General features: G+C 38.4%; 1 protein-coding gene across 3 annotated transcripts in view; it reads right to left on the reverse strand.

Moving 5' to 3' along the window:
• The window catches only part of LOC126328921 (serine-protein kinase ATM), a 458,551-nt gene extending 437,497 nt beyond the window's left edge, over positions 1 to 21,054 (reverse strand). For 2 of the 3 annotated variants that reach the window (XM_049996079.1, XM_049996081.1), the window contains exons 1-3: positions 20,747 to 21,054; positions 3,168 to 3,238; positions 2,968 to 3,096 (exon numbers count right to left, since the gene is read on the reverse strand). In XM_049996079.1, coding sequence (XP_049852036.1) covers positions 2,968 to 3,096; positions 3,168 to 3,236 — 198 coding nt within the window. In that variant the 5' untranslated portion in view covers positions 3,237 to 3,238; positions 20,747 to 21,054. Of the gene's footprint in view, positions 1 to 2,967; positions 3,097 to 3,167; positions 3,242 to 20,746 lie in introns of all 3 variants that reach the window. The other variant, XM_049996080.1, reaches the window with a different exon arrangement.
• Between the last annotated feature and the right edge of the window lie 1,111 nt (positions 21,055 to 22,165).

A 22,165-nucleotide genomic window follows, 5' to 3' on the forward strand; every position in this document is an offset into this window, starting at 1 on the left:
GCTCAATATACAGATTGAATAACATCAGGGATAGACTACAACCCTGTCTCACTCCCTTCCCAACCACTGCTTCCCTTTCATGTCCCTCGACTCTTATTACTGCCATCTGGTTTCTGTACAAATTGTAAATAGCCTTTCGCGACCTGTATTTTACCCCTGCCACCTTCAGAATTTGAAAGAGATGATTCCAGTCAGCATTGTCAAAAGGTTTCTCTAAGTCTACAAATGCTAGAAACGTAGGTTTGCCCTTCCTTAATCTAGCTTCTAAGATAAGTCGTAGGGTCAGTACTGCCTCGCGTGTTCCAACATTTCTACGGAATCCAAACTGAACTTCCCCGAGGTCGGCTTCCACCAATTTTTCCATTCGTCTGTAAAGAATTCGCGTTATTATTTTGCAGCTGTGACTTATTAAACTGATAGTTTGGTAATTTCCACATCTGTCAACACCTGCTTTCTTTGGGATTGGAATTATTATATTCTTCTTGATATCTGAGAGTATTTCGCCTGTTTCATACATCTTGCTCACCAGATGGTAGAGTTTTGTCAGGACTGGCTCTCCCAAGGCCGTCAGTAGTTCCAATGGAATGTTGTCTACTCCGGGGGCCTTGTTTCGACTCAGGTGTTTCAGTGCTCTATCAAACTCTTCACGCAGTATCGTATCTCCCATTTCATCTTCATGTACATCTTCTTCCGTTTCCATAATATTGTCCTCAAGTACATCGGCCTTGTATAGACCCTCTATATACTCCTTCCACCTTTCTGCTTTCCCTTATTTGCTTAGAACTGGGTCTCCATCTGAGCTCTTGATGTTCATACAAGTGGTTCTCTTATCTCCAAAGGTCTCTTCAATTTTCCTGTAGGCAGTATCAATCTTACCCCAAGTGACATAAGCCTCTACATCCTTACATTTGTCCTCTATCCATCCCTGCTTAGGCATTTTGCACTTCCTGTCGATCTCATTTTTGAGACGTTTGTATTCATTTTTGGCTGCTTCATTTATTGCATTTTTATATTTTCTCCTTTCATCAATTAAATTCAATATTTCTTCTGTAACCCAAGGATTTCTACTAGCGCTCGTCTTTTTACCTACTTGATCCTCTGCTGCCTTCACTACTTCATCCCTCAAAGCTACCCATTTTTCTTCTACTGTATTTCTTTCCCCCATTCCTGTCAATTGCTCCCTTATGCTCTCCCTGAAACTCTGTACAACCTCTGGTTCTTTCAGTTTATCCAGGTCCCGTCTCCACCTTTTTGCGGTTTCTTCAGTTTTAATCTACAGGTCATAACCGATAGATTGTGGTCAGAGTCCACATCTGCCCCTGCAAATGTCTTACAATTTAAAACCTGGTTCCTACCTGGTTCCTAAATCTCTGTGTTACCATTATATAATCTATCTGAAACCTGTCAGTATCTCCAGGCTTCTCCCATGTATGCAACCTTCTTTCATGATTCTTAAACCAAGTGTTATCTATGATTAAGTTGTGCTCTGTGCAAAATTCTACCAGGCGGCTTCCTCTTTCATTTCTTAGCCCCAATCCATGTTCACCTGCTACGTTTCCTTCTCTCCCTTTTCCTACTACCGAATTCCACTGAATAATTTCTTTGATTTGATTTGATCATACATTTCATGAAGTTCTTCGTCATCTGCAGAGCTAGTTGGCATATAAACTTGTACTACTGTGGTAGGTGTGGGTTTCGTATCTATCTTGGTCACAATAATGCGTTCACTATGCTGTTTGTAGTAGCTTATCCGCATTCCTATTTTCCTATTCATTATTAAAGCTACTCCTGCATTACCCCTATTTGATTTTGTGTTTATAACCCCGTAGTCACCTGACCAGAAGTCTTGTTCCTCCTGCCACTGAACTTCACTAATTCCCACTGTATCTAACTTTAACCCATCCATTTCCCTTTTTAAATTTTCTAACCTACCTGCCTGATTAAGGGATCCGACATTCCATGCTCCGATCCGAAGAATGCCAGTTTTCTTTCTCCTGATAATGACATCCTCGAGTAGTCCCCGTCCGGAGATCCGAATGAAGGACTATTTTACCTCTGGAATATTTTACCCAAGAGGACGCCATCATCATTTAATCATACAGAAAGCTGCATGCCCTGGGGAAAAATTACGGCCGTAGTTTCCCCTTGCTTTCAGCCGTTCACAGTACCAGCACAGCAAGGCCGTTTTGGTTATTGTTACAAGGCCAGATCAGTCAATCATCCAGACTGTTGCCCCTGCAACTACTGAAAAGGCTGCTGCCCCTCTTCAGGAACCACACGTTTGTCTGGCCTCTCAACAGATACCCCTCCGTTGTGGTTGAACCTACGGTACGGCTATCTGTATCGCTGAGGCACGCAAGCCTCCCCACCAACAGCAAGGTCCATGGTTCATGGGGGGAGAACTGTGAGCGTAAACACCCTTTTAATATTTAAAGTTTTCAAAAGTTTCAAGTACCTAACAACTGACAGCACACAGCATTGATTACGACTTATATGCGAAAAGAGCCATTAAATATTGTAACTGTTTAATTCTATTCACAAATTACACCAGCACGTGTTCTATTGCATTTCATAGTTTATTCCCTCACTTTATAATTTATAAATAAACTGAGGACAAGGGATTTTTCTACAAATAGAGAATATATATTTCTGAGTTACAAATAGATGTTAGTCTATATATAGCCTACTTTCACAGAGGGATTTAGTTAATAAATTATCAGCTTTATAAACATTTTTAAATATACATCACCCCCCTGTCACTGACCACAACTAAGTGTAAACCTCTCAGCAATCTTTCTTTCTCTCTCTCTCTCTCTCTCTCTCTCTCTCTCTCTCTCTCTCTCTCTGTGTGTGTGTGTGTGTGTGTGTGTGTGTGTGTGTGTGTGTGTGTGTGTGTGTGTGTGTAAGATATTACAATGGTGGCACTAAGTTTATTGCAATGGTTATTGCCGTATTATACATACATACTTTTATGAGTAAATTGTGAGCTGAACTAAAAATGTGTGTCCAGTTAACATCACTGGAACTTGATGAATTGTTTAACTCTTGCAGTATTGTTTGATCATTCATCAAATCACGAAGTTGTTTCATGCCATTCTGAAACAGGAACACAGTTTTAATTCCTCGCTCTAATGGACTAAGGTGATTAGAATATATAAGATACATACCTTCCTCTTAGTAGCCTCATTGGAGTTAAGCCAGTCTACACAATTTCTCACACTTCCTAAATGAGCCATTTCTGCTGAAACAGGAACAAATGGATATACTGAAGAGTTATTCTCCAAAGTCACAATATATAGGCTCTGTGAAGCCTACCTGTCATGCATTCATATTTTATTATGTGCACTAATTTCTCCGAATGAAAACATGATTACTCATATCAGTGTGCAATAGCAGGGCAAGTGAAACTGTGTTTGCAAGAAATTTGCCTTAAATGCTTCTTTTTCATGAAAATTTCATGTATAACTAGAGGCTATCTGACAAAGTAAGTTAAATTTCATCAAAGCAGCTACTTGCCTGATAAAATAATCTGCATATACACAACTATTTTTTTATCTTGGAGTTATTAACAAACAGCGTAGCATAAAAAATGTCAACATACAAACAATAATGGTACTCTTTTCAGTAACTTGCAATTCAAATTGTTGCAATGTCTTTTAATCTTTCCATACACTCATTTACACTGCTTTATGCCTAATAGTCTTCTCTTTGCCTTTCCAGATCTTTTGTCATTTAATTCAGTTATCTGACCAGCTGACAGCTTGACTGTTTCGTTAATCTATAATGCCACCATCTTCTTTGAGCTTCCATTATCTTAGCATGGCAAAAAACATTTAAAACGATGTAAGACCATCTTCACATCTCTGTTTTTGAATGGTTGTATTTGGTTAATCCAATTCCTTTCTCCATTCTATCATGCTTCTACAGTGTTTATGAGATAATCCATTTTACAAATACCGACTTTAAGAGAGATTAATACTGATTTCACATAAGGCCCTAAGTTTGTACCCACCAAATAACTGTGTTTCATTGTACACATTCCACTGGCCTCTTCAAGTAGACCGAAACCAACAGCAATGTTTAGTTCAATACCAGATTCATAATACCCTGCATTTATATGGTCCACCATTTCATGCTGCATACTAAACTGACAACACCAATGTCCACTCTGAAGAATGCTTTAGCCGAAGGCACAAATGTTTCAGTCTTTTCACTGTACCTGTCTGCAACTCAATGTGTCATCTTTTCATAATATTGTTGACAACACTATTAACTTTAAATGCAATGCTAGACAATATCTTAAGGCACTGTTGAGCATTGCTGATACTTCCAATGACCAACAGTGTTCCTGAAGAGGAGCAGAAGCCGTTTCAGAAAAGGGCAAAAGTCTGGATGATTGACTGATGTAGCCTTGTAACATCAACCAAAATGGCCTTGCTGAAAGCAAGGTGAAACTACAGTCGTAATTTTTCTCGAGGGCACGCAGCTATACTGTATGGTTAAAGATGATGGTATCCTGTTGGATAAAATATTCCAGAGGTAAATAGCCCCCATTTGGATCTCTAGCCCCCATTCGGATCTCCAGCGGGGATTACTCAGGAGGACTGCGCGATCAGGACAAACAAAATTGGTGTTCTACTGATCGGAGTGTGGAACGTCAGATCCCTTAATTGGGCAAGTATGTTGGAAAACTTAAAAAGGGAAATGTAACAGTATTATGAAAATGAAAGTTGCTACTCACCATACGACTGCAGTCTCAGGCTACTGAAACCACACAGCGAGCACCAGCGCTCGTGCATGATGGGAATGGCAACTGGGTGGAGATAAGCAGGAGGCTGCAGCAGGGAGCGGGAGGGATAGTAGGGTAGGGATGGCAGACAGTGAAGTGCTGGAGGTTAGATGGCAGACATGAGGAGAGGTCCACCACTCTCCCCCAGGAGTGGTGGAAAAGGAGAGAAGTAAGAAGAGTGGGTGTGATGGTGGAATAACGGTTGTACAGTGTTGGAATGGGGACAGGGAAAGGGCTGGATGGGTGAGGACAGTGACTAACGAAGGTTGAAGCCAAGAGGGCTACAGGAACGTAGGATGTATTACAGGGAAAGTTCCCGCTTGCACAATTTAGAAAAACTGGTGTTGGAGGGTACTTCCAAGGGTAACATATGTCTTCACTGAAGTTGTTTCTTACTAATTTCTTTGTTACCATGTTTATTTCTATTGTCTTTGTTGCAATTGCACATGACACAGGCTGTGAAGCAGTCAGTGAAATGAAGGATGTCATGTTTGGCAGCATTCTCAGAAACAGGGTGGTCCACTTGTTGTTGGCCACAGTTTGTTGGTGGCTATTCATGCGGACAGACAGCTTGTTGGCTGTCATGTCCACATAGAACGCAGCATAGTGGTCCAGCTTAGTTTGTAGATCACATGACTGGTTTCACAGGTAGCCTGTCTGGACTGGAGTAGGTGGTGGTGGTGGTGGTGGTGGTGGTGGTGGTGGTGGTGGTGGTGGTGGTGGTGGTAGGATGTATGGGAAAGGTCTTGCATCTAGGTCTATTATAGGGGTATGAGCCATAAGGTAAAGGCTGGGAGCAGGGGGTGTGTAAGGATGGACAAGTCTATTGTGTGGGTTTGGTGGATGGCAGAATACCACTGTGGGAGGGGTGGGAAGGATAGTGGGCAGGATATTTCTCATTTCAGGGCACGACGAGAGGTAGTCAGAACCCTGGCGGAGAGTGTAACTCAGTTACTCCAGTACTGGGTAGTACTGAGCTATGAGGGGAATGCTCCTCTGGGGCCGGACAGAGTGAAGTGTGTCACCAAGTCCCACCGTCCAATCACAGAGTGCAGTGAGACAGGGTTGAAACATATCCCCAATGTTATTCAATCTGTATATTGAGCAAGCAGTAAAGGAAACAAAAGAAAAATTTGGAGTAGGAATTAACGTCCAGCGAGAAAAAAAATAAAAACTTTGAGGTTTGTCAATGACACTGTAATTCTGTCTGAGATAGCAAAGTACTTGGAAGAGCAACTGAATGGAATGGACAGTATCTTGAAAGGAGGATATAAGATGAACATCAACAAAAGCAAAACGAGGATAATGGAATGTAGTCGAATTAAATCACGTGATGCTGAAGAATTAGATTAGGTAATGGGTACCTCTATGAACCTTGGTATTTGACTTCTCTGTTAGAAATAAAAAAAGTGCATGTTTCAGTGTTTTTGGAAACTGAACCCCCTAAGGGGACGAAATATGGGATGAGGTTTTTTTTTTAAAAAAAAATACTTTATTATGAAGGCATTTTTAAAACTAAATCTATGAAAATTTAAATTTCGCATCTCAGTTAGAAATAAAAAAATATGTTTTTCACTGTTTTTGGAAATTCGACCACTATGGGTGTGAAAAGAGGGATGAAAGTTTTTATGGAAATATTTTATTGTGCAACCATTTTTAGGCTAAACCTTTATATTTTGCTCCTCTCTTGGAAATAAAACATACATATGTCACTGTTTTTGGAAATTAAATCAATAATGGGTTGAAATAGGGATAAAACATTTATGAAGACATTTCGTTTTGAAAGCATTTTTAATGCAAATATTTGAAAATTGGTGTTTGCCTTTTCAGTTAGAGATGAAAAAATATGAGTTTCACTTTTTTTGGAAGTTCAACCTCCAAGGGTATGAAATTGGGTCATACTGTATATTAATATTAAGGGAATTTTGAAGCTAGGACTACAGAAACTGGTATTTGGTATCTCGGTAGAAAATAAAAAATACATGTTTCAGCCTTTTTGGAAATTCAGTCACTACGAAGATAAAATATTGAGTGAAGGTTTTAGAATATAAATAATTACTGCCATAATCCGTATTACTTCAGGCAGGGGGGTTACCTTCATAGTCTCGGATGTTATTGAATTTGGATATGGTACAATTCAGGAGTTAGTAAGAAACACTCCTCCCCACCCCACCCCCTCGCCCGCACCTCTCAAGAAAATTCCTGTCCCAAGATACAGGACTCCAAAGATGATACTGCGAACACCATTTTGAAAATGGGAATTTTGGAAAAAAATTTTAAATGCTGTATCTCTGCAACAGTTCTAGATATTTTCTTCGAGTTAGGGTTTTTTTTTCCCTTGAAAGTTAATTGCTTTATGATTACAGCGGTATCCTCAGTTTGGACATATCTGTCAGTTCTTTTATTGTCGCCTTTTAATTTATTTTTCTTCAACAATGACAATCCAGAAAAGTAAAAATTTTTTCTGGTGATTAGTACCATGTAGTACTACATTCTCTGTAAAGGAGAGCTTCCACTTTTAAGTTGGACAGGTTTTATTTTAAAAAATCTTTTTTTTTTTTAACTTCCAAGGGTAATGTATGTTCTTCACTGAAGTTGTTCCTTACTAATTTCTTTGTTATAATGTTTATTTTTATTGTCTTTGTTGCAGTTATTTCTTATCACTTTCTTTGTAGCTGATATTTCTTACACTTTGTTGTAGTTTCTTTGTCGTGGTTGTTCACTGAAGGTTTCTGTACTGTAGTCATTCAGTGCTAATTTGTTTACTGAAAAGGCTTCTAAGAAATCTGAGACCATCCAGTAAGTTCTGCATTTTCGTGAGGAATTTGCCAGTTGACACAGTTGCAGTGTGTTTTGTGAAAAGGACTGTTTGAAATGTTTTGTGACTGGGGCCACAGGAGAGTGAAGTGTGCTGACTATTTGCATATGCATAAAAAGAGTGATATGTAAGACAAGCAAAAAAAACAGTCTTTGTACACGCTGGGAATAAGTGTTCTCATTTGAAGACCTTGTTTCAATGTGAAGATGTTTCCAGTGACGACTATTTGTGTTTCACATGTTTTGACAGAATAACAACAATAATAGTATCTGAACAAGGTGAAGCATCCCATGGTGCAGATTTTGCATCAATAGAGGAAGAATGAAATACAGTGAATCAGTCAACTACAGAGGTTGGTGTTAGTCCTGTTAAGAAACCGTGGTCAGTGAAGTCAAACCATAAGCTCTACGCATCAAGAAAGTGCAGAGAAATTACTAAAGCTATGGATGAATAAACTACAGCAAAACTGACCACATTCTTCAAAGCAGAAATTCCATCTTCAGATGAAAATGAACCAAAGCACTCTTGCACCCCTTGCCAGGAATTTTTCACGACTATCAATTCAGCTGTTGAATACTGTGGATCTTACAGTGAAAATGTGCAAGTTTTAACTATTACTCCAGAGACACTTTCAAAGAAAAGAATGTTGAACCACATTCCATCAATATCAAATTACATGGTAGACAAATCAAGAAATGTGAGGTCTGTAAATGGAGTCTTTGGAAGACCAGACTCCTATTATGGTCATCCTGAAGAAGCAGCTGAAGTTAAAATAGTGCAGTCACTTTATCTGGAAGATAAATGGGACTGCTCTTACTAGAGCGTCAATGAAAAATACACTATAACGGTAACAGTTGAAGGTCAAAAAAGTTGTGAAAGTGAAGAGGTACGTGACTTGCAGTATTAAAGAAACTTTGGCAATTTGTAATAACAACTACACAACTTCATATATTGGAAAATCAAAACTTTATGCACTATGACCTACATTGGTAGCTCCACACTCACCTAGAGATGTCTGTTTATGTGTGTACTGTGCAGATTTTGAACTTGGTAAATGGTCAGTGAAAGCAGTAACACACCAGCATGTGAAGAAATTGCAACAACAACAACAACAACACAGTGCCGAACTGAAAGGGTGTGTAAAGGCTGAAGAACTATGTTTTGTGCTTCACTGTGACTTTGCTGAGAACTGATGTGTAATTCTCCATCAAGAAGTACAAATGTATTATTGGAGTAATGACCAGGTTTCAATTTTTACAGGAGTGGCATATTTTCAAAACAAGACCACAAGTGTCGCAGATATAAGTGATGACACAGGACATGACTCAAGCACATGCTTTGCTAGCAATTCACAAAATTCTTCAACGGCAAACAGGGGCAGAGAAGATTATCATTGTTTCTGATGGTGCACTTAATCATTTTAAAAATCATTAACAGGTAATGTGCCAACTGACAGGGTATACAGTGCTACTGGTCATGGGAAGGGGGGCTTGTGATGGTGTAGGAAGCCTGCTGAAGCACCATGCCACAAAACATAATCTTTCCAGTCCAAATACAGCTAAATACAGCTGCAATTCAGAATGCTGAGGATTTTACGAGAGTCGGGAAATCTTACACATCCACAGCCCTCATTCTTTCGTCCAAAGAGGAAACCTAAGAATTCCGTGAGCAGAAAAAAGAAGAATGGTCCAAACAAACTACTCCTGTGAAAGGAATTCAAAAAGACACATTTTTGGGCTCAAAGTGATGGGCGAACTCATATTGCAAGCACTTTAAAAAGCAAGAAAGAAGAAATTTCGTTTGTTCGGACAACACCTCAGAAACAGCATGATAATATTCAGATTCACAACCTGAGAAGGGGGATGTTTGTGGTGTATGTGTATGACTGTGACTGGTGGATTGCAGCAATTATAGACACCAGTTACGAGTTAAATGAAAATGTGGTGAACTTTATGCTACCACATGGACCAGCTCCTGGATACAGGTTTTCAGCTGAACGACAGTAGCAACACCATCAGTACTTACTTCCTGTTCACAATGTTTTGAAGACTATAAGTACTCCAGTTCCTATTGGTTCAACAGGAAGGCTTCACCCTATACCAAACGACAATACTGAAGCAGTGGAACACAGTTTTAGTTCATTGACTGGCTAATTTAAGTACAAGACAGAGTGCATGGAAGTTGTATAAATTGAAACCTTTAAGTCTTTGGACCTTTCACATACATATTGGACCCATTTAAAATGCTTGAAAAATGAGTCTCTTACTCATCTTTCAAAACTAAAATCATGTTAAACAAGGCTAGGTTTTGACTTTTATGAGCCTGTTATGTGACAATGTAGTAATAAAACAGGTTTTATGTATGGCAAAAATTTCAATTGTTTATAAAATCTGTTCAACCTAGAAGTGGAAGCTCTCCTTTTCAGGGAGTGTACAACTATATGGTAATAACCAACAGAAAAAAAGAAATCAAAATTTTATGGATTGGGTTTCTGAAAATAAAAATCCATAAATTACAAAAAAAAGTTAAGAATGTTATGGTAAAAGAACACTGACAGATAGATCCAAATGGAGAATTTCTTTGTAATCATAAAGCAATTATCTTTCAAATAAAGAAAACCCCAACTAAATACCCACAACTGTTCTAGAGAAACAGCATTTTAAAATTTTTTCCAAAATTCGCATGTTCAAAATGGTATGCACAGTGTCATCTTTGGAGGGCTGTATATCAGAGCAGAAATTTTTTTGGAGGGGAAAAAAAAACTTTTTCCTTACTTCGTCCATCATTTTAACATATATGCTAAATTCAATAACATCCTAGACTATGAAGGTAAGATTTTTTCCTAGCCCGCCTGAATTGATATGGACTATGCCTTATGCCCACTAAAGAAATACTAAAGGATTTTTTAAGGCTACATCTATTGCAATTGGTATTTGACTTCTTCTTCTTCTTTCATTACATTAAAAACAATTAAAGCTAAATTTACGAAAATAGATATTTTACTTCTCGGTTAGATGTTGTTGTTGTTGTTGTTGTTGTGGTCTTCAGTCCTGTGACTGGTTTGATGCAGCTCTCCATGCTACTCTATCCTGTGCAAGCTTCTTCATCTCCCAGTACCTACTGCAACCTGCATCCTTTTGAATCTGCTTAGTGTATTCATCTCTTGGACCCCCTCTACGATTTTTAACTTCCACGCTGCCCTCCAATACTAAATTGGTGATCCCTTGATGCCTCAGAACATGTCCTACCAACCGATCCCTTCTTCTGGTCAAGTTGTGCCACAAACTTCTCTTCTCCCCAATCCTATTCAATACCTCCTCATTAGTTATGTGATCACCCATCTATCCGCATTCTTCTGTAGCATCACATTTCGAAAACTTCTATTCTCTTCTTGTCCAAACTATTTAGCGTCCATGTTTCACTTCCACACATGGCCACACTCCATACGAATGCTTTCAGAAAGGACTTCCTGACACTTAAATCTATTCAATTTTAACAAATTTCTCTTCTTCAGAAACACTTTCCTTGCCATTGCCAGTCTACATTTTATATCCTCCCTACTTCAACCCTCATCAGTTATTTTGCTCCCCAAATAGCAAAACTCCTTTACTACTTTAAGTCTCCCATTTCCTAATCTAATACCCTCAACATCACCCGACTTAATTCGACTACATTCCATTATCCTCGTTTTGCTTTTGTTGATGTTCATCTTATATCCTCCTTTCAAGACACTAACCATTCCGTTCAGCTGCTCTTCCAAGTCCTTTGCTGTCTCTGACAGAATTACAATGTCATCGGCAAACCTCAAAGTTTTTATTACTTCTCCATGGACTTTAATACCAACTCCGAATTTTTCTTTCTTTTCCTTCACTGCTTGCTCAATATACAGATTGAATAACATCAGGGATAGGCTACAACCCTGTCTCACTCCCTTCCCAACCACTGCTTCCCTTTCATGTCCCTCGACTCGTATAATTGCCATCTGGTTTCTATACAAATTGTAAATAGCCATTCGCTCCCTGTATTTTACCCCTGCCACCTTCAGAATTTGAAAGAGAGTATTCCAGTCGACAGTGTCAAATGCTTTCTCTAAGTCTATAAATGCTATAAACGCAGGTTTGCCTTTCCTTAATCTAGCTTCTAAGATAAGTCCTAGGGTCAGTATTGCTTCATATGTTCCAATATTTCTACGGAATCCAAACTGATCTTCCCCGAGGTCGGCTTCTATCAGCTTTTCCATTCGTCTAAAGAATTCGCGTTAGTATTTTGAAGCTGTGACTTATTAAACTGATAGTGTGGTAATTTTCACATCTGGCAACACCTGCTTTCTTTGGGATTGGAATTATTATATTCTTCTTCAAATCTGAGGGTATTTCGCATCTCTCATACATCTTGCTCCCCAGATGGTAGAGTTTCATCAGGACTGGCTCTCCCAAGGCCATCAGTAGTTCTAATGGAATGTTGTCTACTCCTGGGGTCTTGTTTCAACTCAGATCTTTCAGTGCTCTATCAAACTCTTCACGCAGTATCATATCTCACATTTCATCTTTATCCTCTTCCATTTCCATAATATTGTCCTCAAGTACATCGCCCTTGTATAGACCCTCTATACACTCCTTCCACCTTTCTGCTTTCCCTTCTTTCCATCTGGGCTCTTGATATTCATACAAGTGGTTCTCTTTTCTCCAAAGGTATCTTTCATTTTCCGATAGGCAGTATCTATCTTGCCCCTAGTGAGATAAGCCTCTACATTCCTACATTTGTCCTCTAGCCATCCCTGCTTACCCATTTTGCACTTCCTGTCAATCTCAAGATGTCACAATTTGTGAACAACATAAAAATTCAAGTAAACAAAAACAAAAAAGATCTCTGCAGGCTATAGAGGCTATGCGAGTGAAGCAGCAGGTGTTAAGCTAGTACCATATGTAAGTATTGGTTCTACATGCCCTATCCTCCACATATATTTACACTTTCCAACCAATTTGCAAACGACTCACTCGACCACCATTAACCCTGTGCATGCTGCATGTCAGTGAGTCCTTTATGTTGAAATGTATCTAAGACATCAATTTGTGAACATTAATATGAGCTCTGCCCACTCTTCACCTTTACAACAGCTTGAACTCTGCTACTGACACTTTCAGTGAAGTGCCTTAGTATCTGTGGAGGAATCGTAGCCCATTCTTCCTTAATAGATGAAACCAGACAATGTTGGATGCTGGAGTTTGGAGCAAATTCAATGTACCTGCTTACCCCAGAGATGTTCCAATCGGTTCAGGTCAGGACTCTGAGCAGACTAGTCCATTTCAGGAATGTTACCATTTACAAACCATTGTCTCACATTTGCTATTTTCCGACAGTGTGCATTGTCATGATAGTACAATCTTTGTCTCTGAACCATATCTCTACTGTAGGCAGTACATAATCCTGTAAAATGTGTTCATATCCTTCCACATTGTGTGTTTTCTCAAGTACAATAAGAGGACTACACCCTAACCATGAAAAACACCCCCATACCATAACGTCACAAACTACGTACTTCAATGTGGATGCTACACACAACGGCAAGTAACACTATCCAGGCATATGCCAAACCCAATCCCTTCCATTGGATTGTCACAGGTTATAGCACAATTCATCACTCCAAATGGCATGTTTCCAGTCAGGCACTGTCCAGTGACATCGCTCTCTCAACCATCTCAAGCATTGCTCTCCCTACCCATCCTTTCTGCTTCTCTACTGATAACACAACAGCTCCAACCACCGTTACTGGTGGGTCCATCTCTTTTGATGTGGTGAATTGTGCATTACATAGGGATCTGCAGATACTTTTGAACAGACAGTATGAGGAGGGTGGGGGACAGATAGATAAAAGCAGTAGAAACTTATTTATTGCCTACTATGGCAATGTTTTCTAAAGATTTTCCTATATTGACACACTCAGATTCTAGCTAAAACCCATATTTGGAATGCTAGTACAATGGTGTCCAAGTGTGTTGAACAGAAAATACAATTATGAATCTTCAGTATTATGATAAGGACAAGCCACTTGCACAGCTGCAGGTCATATTAATGACTACAACACAGTAACAAAACTAATTAAAGAATGGTGGAACATGGGCTATTCATACTACCTGTTCTGCATAGAGATATTAAAGACCATCGCTCAATATTCAGTTTCAGAAAAAGCGTTCCACAGTGTTGGCAGAGGATAAGCAAATTGATAATCTCAATATAGTACACATTGAACAACAAGAAGTTAAATTCCAATACTTTTATAAATCTGATCTTGTTAATTCTATTATTACATTGCCAATTTCCCTCTTGCCCTACTCTCTCTCTCTCTCTCTCTCTCTCTCTCTCTCTCTCTCTCTCTCTCTCTCTCTCTCTCTCTCATTGATTTTCTTTTGTTTCCCAAAGGTCACTTTAATTCACACTTCTTAAATTATACCGTTTCCTAATGTGTCACATTTGTCTGTGCCATGGCGTGAGTATACTATACTTACAATGGTAACTACCTATCTTTAACTCTTTTTTTCAGTTACTCACAGTTTTATCATTTGTCTGAGAACTGTTAGCAACCACTGTGTTGGAGTTGGTTGGTTGGTTGGTTGGTTGGTTGGTTGTTTGGGGGAAGAGACCAAACTGCGAGGTCATTGGTCTCAGCGGATTACGGAAGGACGGGGAAGGAAGTCAGCCGTGCCCTTTCGAAGGAACCATCTCGGCATTTGCCTGGAGAGATTTAGGGAAATCATGGAAAACCTAAATCAGGATGGCCGGACGCGGGATTGAACCGTCGTCCTCCCGAATGTGAGTCCCGTGTGCTAACCACTGCGCCACCTCGCTCGGTTGTGTTGGAGTTCATTATGACATCTGTACTGGGAATGTGCAGGAGAGTCTTGTGTCTAGAGTAGCAGCGGCATTCTACAAATAGGACCTCCATTAGGATTCAGTATAGCACAGTAGAATTGCTATGTTACAGAATATCACACATATTTAGGTATTTCACTCTGTGTCAGTAATATTCTAAAATGGCATTTACCTGTTCAACAACACTACATGATGAAGCCAAAGCATACCTGGTTATAACAACAAAGTTTAGGCTGATACTTTCACTCTCACCCTTTTCTCCCAACACCCCTCATCCCACCTTCAACCCTGGAAAGAAGTTGAAAAAGTGTAACTTCTTTCTGATTAAATGCTTCAGTTCAACTGCTGTCACTTCCATGTAGATACTCGTATATGCCCCACTTGTTTGCTATTTAACATTATTTCTTGTTATTTTAATTCCTTATTTTTGAGTATGGTTACTATAATTCTGGCTAACTCCAAGACTCCTACTTTATTATGCTACAATATATTTTAGCTTTATCTAACGTTATTAAGCAGTTGCCTCTCAGAAAAATTCACATAAAGATGGCCAAGTGTGGTCATTCCATTTCACATCCCTACAAAGTGTTACATTCAGGTATTTGTAAGAGTTAGTTGACTGGCTATGACTTGTTGACATTATAGCCACAGGATACTATGTATTTTTCATTTTGTGAAGTGCACAATTTTACACTTCTGAATGTTTAAAACAAGTTGTCAAACTCTGCGCCACTTTGAAATCTTATTGAGATATGATTGAATGTTTATGCAGCTTTTTTCAGTAAGTACTTCATTATAGATAACTGCATCATCAGCAAAAGTCTGCAGTTACTATTAATACTGTCTGTGAGGTCATTAATATACAAAATGAACAGCAAGGGTCCCAATACACTTCCCTGTGGCATCCTTGAATTTACTTCTATATCTGACCACGACTCTCCATCCGAGGTAACAAACTGTGTCCCCTCTATCAAAAAGTCTTCAATCCAATCACAAATTTCTTTTGATACCACATATGATCATACTTGAGACAGAAAGAGTAGGTGTGGTACTGAGTCAAATGCTTTACAGAAATGCAACTGCCTTGATCCAGAGCTTTCAGTACGTCTTGTGAGAAAACAGATTTGGGTTTCACATGATCAATTTCCGGAATCCATGCTGGCTGGCATGGAGGAGATCATTCTGTTCAAGATATCTCATTATGTTTCATCTCAGAATATGTTCTAAGATTCTACAACAAATCAGTGTCAAAGGTATTGAATAGTAGCTTTAGTGGACCACTTCCACTACCTTTCTTGAAGATGGGTGTGATCTGTGGTTTTTCCAACTACTGGGCACAATTTTTTTGTTTGAAGGATATTTGACAGATTACAGTTGGAAGAGGAGCTAACTCAGCAGCAAATTCAGTATAAAATTTGACAGTGGTTCTACTGGGCTCTACAGTTTTGTTCAATTTTAAAGATTTCAGCTGTTTCTCAACACCACTGACACTAATACTGATTTCACTCATCTTTTTGGTGTTACACAGATTAAATTGGGGCAATCTTCCAGAGTTTAGGTTTGTAATGGAATGTTTGACAACAGAGTTAAGCTTTTGCTTTTGCTTTCCTATCCTCAATTTCAGTTCCTGTCTCATTTGCTAAGTCCTGGACATTAACAGCCTTTACACATGGCCAAAATTTCATTGGGTTTTGTGAAAGATCACTTGACAATATTTTGCTACAGTAGTCATTGAGGGCTTCATGCATTGCCATCTTGTCAGACAAACATATTTCATTCAGCATCTATCTAGAGTTCTAGGCTTTGTTTTACACTTATTATGCAGTAGTTTCTGTTCCTTTAAAGTGGTTTTATACATAGAGGGTCCCCTCCCATTGTGAACTGTTGTACCGGTACAGTCAACTATTCTTTTAAACTTGAGCTGTAGTTCCTCTGCACACTCCTACCCTATGCTGAAAGTTTCTAGTTCCTCACTTGAGATAAAAAAAAAAGTGTTGTATCTAGGTTACGGAACATATATATCTTTCTGGTTGTTTTAGTGGCCATTTGTACTTTGGTTATCATTGTTGTCACAACCATGACACGATCACCGATACCAGTTTCATTGTGGACATCCTCAAAGATATCAGGTCTATTTGCTGCCTTCAGACCCAACATATTTCCACTATGGGAGGGGTTCCAAACCATTTGTTCTACGTAGTTTTCAGCAAAGGCATTTAGTACTGTTCCACAAGAGCTCTTATCACACCCACCAATAACAAAACTGTAATTTTCACGATTGATTGCTGGATGATTAAGGTCTCCGCTCATGATTACAGTATGATGGGGGAACTTACGAACAAGCAACCCGAGGTTTGCTCTGAAGTTTTCATTTACATCAGGAGATGTATCAAGTGGGCAACAGAAGGCTCCAGTTACCATTTCATGCACATCCCTGATACTGAATGTTGCCCAAACAATCTCACATGCAGCTTCAATTTCTATCTCAGTGGTTCTGAGTTTATTGCAACAAATACAGCACCTCCCTTTCCCACAAGTCTATCCCTTCAATATACACTTATATTTTCTGCAAAAAATCTCACTGCTGCTGATTTCAGGTTTCATCCAGCTTTCTGAACCTTTCTGTGTCATACAGCTTACAGTATAATCACCCCGAATAACAAAAAGAAGAGAAAAGGCTATTCATTTCTCCTACATCAGTCACCTAGAAACTGGAGAACTGCCAAGTAAATGAGCTTCAGGAAATCATGCTCACTGTGATATAAATACAGCTAGTGCAATGAGTCAGTAATTTACAGCCTGTGGCACTGAAAGGACAAAAATGAGTGGTTAGCACACAGCAAAAGTTAAGTGCAACATTGGGCATTCACGATGATAATACAATATCTTCAATGTATTGCACAAGTGCTCAAAATGTGCTCCCCATCTTGAATCAAATAGATATGATTAACAGAGTAAATAGGCCACATCAGCTAAGCCAGTAGCCTAAAAATACTGTTTCCGGCAGTATATATTTTTAAAAAATATCAAAGTGAATTAAGAGTTTAATTTTTAAAATATTATACAGTTTGTTTGATGTAACTATTTGGCTAGTTTATTTTCTTTAGCAGTTATGCACTGTATAAATGAGGACAATTTCAAAACAGTTATCTGAAACACTAAAGATTATAGTTACAGCTGTCCTCTACCCAAAGGTAGGTTTGAACATAACAATGCTTTACTATACAGAGTCCTATAGAATGTGTTATGTCTCCCTCTCACCTCCCAACTAATTTGTCAGCCATCAATAAATCATTTCCACAGGTGAAAAAGTGATAAGTTGTCACAAAGCAATCCCTGTACCAACTGCTGCAGATGAAACCCCCGACATTTAGGTTAACATCCTGGCACTAACCCACTTGGTCAAAGAGTCACTTCAAAGTATGTTATATTTGTTGTGGTTTTCCCTTGATCACTCAAATCAGTCAACATTGCCAAGCACATAGCATAAAACTACTGGGTGCCCAGAAATCGCCACAGAAGGAGTTGCACACCAGTTACTACATTCTCTTACCAGGCAGTTACAGGAATATTATTGTAACCAGTATTCCATGAAGTCTGATTGCCTAGCAAATTATTAGGCCCTATTGCAAACACTCAGCCTAATGACTATAGAACTATGGATTCTACATATATCCTATTTTTCATTATTTTCATGCTGCTTCACTTTAGCTTAATAAGATTTTTATGGGTAAGAGCCTTCTAGCAATTCCTCCAATCTAGATTAGCAAACATACAAAATATAACTATCTTTTAAATGTAACTACTACTCAACTTAGCACAACTGAGATGAAATAACATCAAGATATTTAACTGGGTACTCATCAGGCCATCCTTATTTCTGGTTTATTCCCCTTTCAGTCAATTAAATTAGGCTTTTCCTTTCACACTAGGAAATTTCAGGATTTCTTGTTCTCACACTGCTCCAAATCCATCCACCTCAACCCTGTAGTATGGCAGGCCCCCACCACTGAACCTTTTGGATGACAATTACCACAATTGCATACCTAAATGTACACTTTTAATATCTGTTTCTATTTTGTCAAATAAAAAGGTAATGTGCTTTATTTTATATTGATAAAGTGGAAATGAACCTCTTGCTTGAGAATGTAACTACCATTATCGAATCCTGAACAGACAGAATAATATCCAAAACAATCACTAAAATTTTGACGACTCAAGTGTCCAAAAGACTGCTTATTTTGCATACTATTGATGGGCATTGTTTACTTACTGTTCACCTGTTTAGTTTCAACTATGTAGAAACTGTTTTAAATACAGCAACACAATGGGATTTATTTTGGAATTAAATCAGTTATAATTCCTTTCCTGGAATACTGGTATGAAATTAAGACTTGTTTCAGTAATATAGCATAGCAAATTATTATTACTGATTATGATAACATGAAATCTTTCAGGTTTGGGAGTGCTCCAGTGACATAAACAAACTGCCATCAGCCGGATGTGACCATCTGCTTAATTTTTTCTGAGATTAGTACAATCTGGTACTAAATACCAATGAAGTCAATAAATTGCTTTAATGATAAATTATTGATGGTCTGTAGCAATCTTTGACCAACAACATATATTACCAACATCACCACAAGCTGCTCAACAAAGGATGACAGCTGAGAACATTTCATGCTCTGAAACTGACACTATACAGGGTTTCATTAAAGGTAAAGACACAAGAGTCTGAAGTAGTCCTTGTCAAGGATACACTGAGATGAGAAAGGCTTCCTTTGATGTGATGGTCACAAGCACCTAGTCATATTGTGTGAACTGACAATAATGGTAACAATATTTTTAGCGTTAAGATTTTATTCTGTTTTTACACCATGGACAAATACATAGAGTACTGTAGCTAGTTATCTGGTAAGGCCATTCATAATTTTAACATTTTATTGAGAAATCATTCTACTGTATAACATTTCCATTGTATATAGTGAATTTGCTAAAAATACTGCTCAGCAGACTCTTAAATATAAGCAGAGTACAATAGATAAATTGTGAAATTTCTGGAGCCCTAATGAATTATATGCCTCGACATCTCAGCACAAAATAATTACAACTGTAACTAAGTAACTTCTTTAAGGCACTCAACATGTTCCACATCAATTAAAAGAACATTACTAAATGTTTACATGTGTCACCATCACAAATTGTAGTTCATTTTCAAAATTTGTGTAATACACACTGATCCATACCAATAAATGAGAGTAGTTTGTTTTACAAATTTTAAAGCTTAACTGGATCTCACTATCAAAAACCTCTGAATTTATATTTGTAAGTCTATCTTCACTACCAATGTAGCCATAATATTGAGCAGATTACCAGTCTGGGATAAAAAACCTGTATTACAACCAATAAACGGTTTCCAGCAGGTATAAAAACAGTACTCTTAGGAAACATGTAACGAAAATATTTCGCAAATGCTTTCTCTAGCTATTCTAAATTCGTTTCCTTCTACCTACAAAAATGATAAAATTGTATTGCACATTTTAGTTACTCGTGGTTATTATCAAACAAAGCTGTTCACATAGTGATGTACCATGGTATGTCATAGTCTTGTTTCGTCGTGTTACAAACAACTGAACATAAAATGTCAGTTTTAACAGCGTAAAAAATATATTAATGTGATAAATTATTTTATGCATATTTTTACATGATCTACTCATTATCAAATTATTTTGGTTTATAAAATGACAAATAAGACGGTACAAGGTACCTCAATCAGTAATCATAAGTTGTAATTCAGTTTTCGTTCCGCATAGACAAAAATGAGATGATTCTCGTGGGTGTGGAACGCGTCCAAGTATACAATAAAACCATAGATTAAAACACAGATGAAAAAAGGAAACATCAGTCAGTGAATTAAACTTTATTTTAACCTTACGATTTGTTAGTGCCGAAAAGATATGGCACTGATTCACGTTACTCTAACAACACAATAACTTAAAGACGCATATAACAATTCCCGAGATGACTTTGAAAATTCAAGTGTTTCGCTTTGACAGTTTTTTTGTACGACGTATTTTCGTTCACGGGTGGGCAATGTAGCTCATTCGTGCATGAATAACTTAACAACTACGGTACAAAGAATTAACCGGGTTTACGTTTTGAATGGAATGGGTAAAACGTATCACTGCAGTTGCTACTCGTTAATAACATGTTTCAATGTTAATTCATTATGCACAAAACAAAATCAAGAGACTGCGTAAAACACTTACTGATACACAATTTGAACTAAAAACACTGCAATACAGCTAAAAACGTAGCACGCAACCGACACCGCATCATTCATCAAACCGCCACTCACAAAGATACTACCCCGAAGACGTCGCATGCGATGAGGGTAAGGACTGTCAAAACACAAGCCACTCGCAGCAGCTAGGTATCGGGGCTTCTGATTGGCTAAAGTTGTTGATGTCAAAAGCTGCTTTAATACGAAATATAGCGGTAACATTTAAAATGGATTTTGTACCGAGGTTTCTCAACTTTTCAAATACACGTGTCACATCTTCAACGGATCCACGAAACGTCTCTTTGCCACGAGGGAATTGTTTGTCGTACATCAGTGATCCATTTGATTTGAACAGTCATGTTTTTTTCGGTTCGTGATAAAGAAAACGCCTATTCCAGAATGAGTTGGATAGCTCATATTCAAACCCTCGTCAGTACGCGTGAAAAAGCATTGAGCTTTATCAGATGAGTGTCAAGAGTATGGTGGGGGCTCACCCCAACACTCTTCTCACCCTCTACCGCATGTTGATACGTTCTGGTATAGACTACGGATGCACGGTCTATCACACTGCTTCTAACAAGTACCTAGCACTACTGGATACACTGCAGTACAGAAACTTACGCATCTGTCTCGCAGCTACGCATTCCTCTCCCACCAACGCCCTTCTCCTAGAATCATCAGAAATACCTCTACATATCAATGAACAATGATGTGTGATCGTTATATCTTACAGCGGATGGCAGATACTAAACACCCACTGATAAAAAAAGTGCGAAACGCTCTCTCAAATTAAGGATAACTGAAATGTAAGGAAACAGCAGTTTTATATCTACAAGCGTTACGAAGACTGGAAATATCTCCAAAAGAAAGTATTCGAAGTGAGGTTCTTCCAATGTTCCTATATGACTAGCACAGCTCTTATCACAATATTCCTGTAACATACGTCGACTATCCCAGCAAAGGAAAATGATATGGGCAGTTTTCACTTACATCGCACCTGGCAGAAAAATGGGCAAGCTATCTTAAACTGTATACAGATGGCTCAAAAATGGGGACGGAAAATCATACCAGACGTGCTTTCTTCTGTCCAGAATCTGCAGAAGAAAGGAAGTTTCAACTATAAGGTGATGCTTCCATATTTCTTGCTGAGACTTTCGCTATTATAGAGGCAATCAACTATGCAAGATCTCTCAAAATCCCCAAAGCAGTAATAATCTCTGACTCTCAAAGCGTTCTAAAATCCATTAGTTACAGGAATTGGGACATTAGAACTAGCAAATACACTCTCGACATACTGGGTCAATACCACAAACCTAAGAAGACTGGCCAAATTATAAAATTTGTATGAGTCAAATCACATTCCGGCATTCTATACAATGACAAAGCAGATCAAATAGCGAGAAAC

This window comes from Schistocerca gregaria, chromosome 2 (assembly GCF_023897955.1).
Source record: "Schistocerca gregaria isolate iqSchGreg1 chromosome 2, iqSchGreg1.2, whole genome shotgun sequence".
Taxonomy (NCBI): Eukaryota; Metazoa; Arthropoda; class Insecta; order Orthoptera; family Acrididae; genus Schistocerca; species Schistocerca gregaria.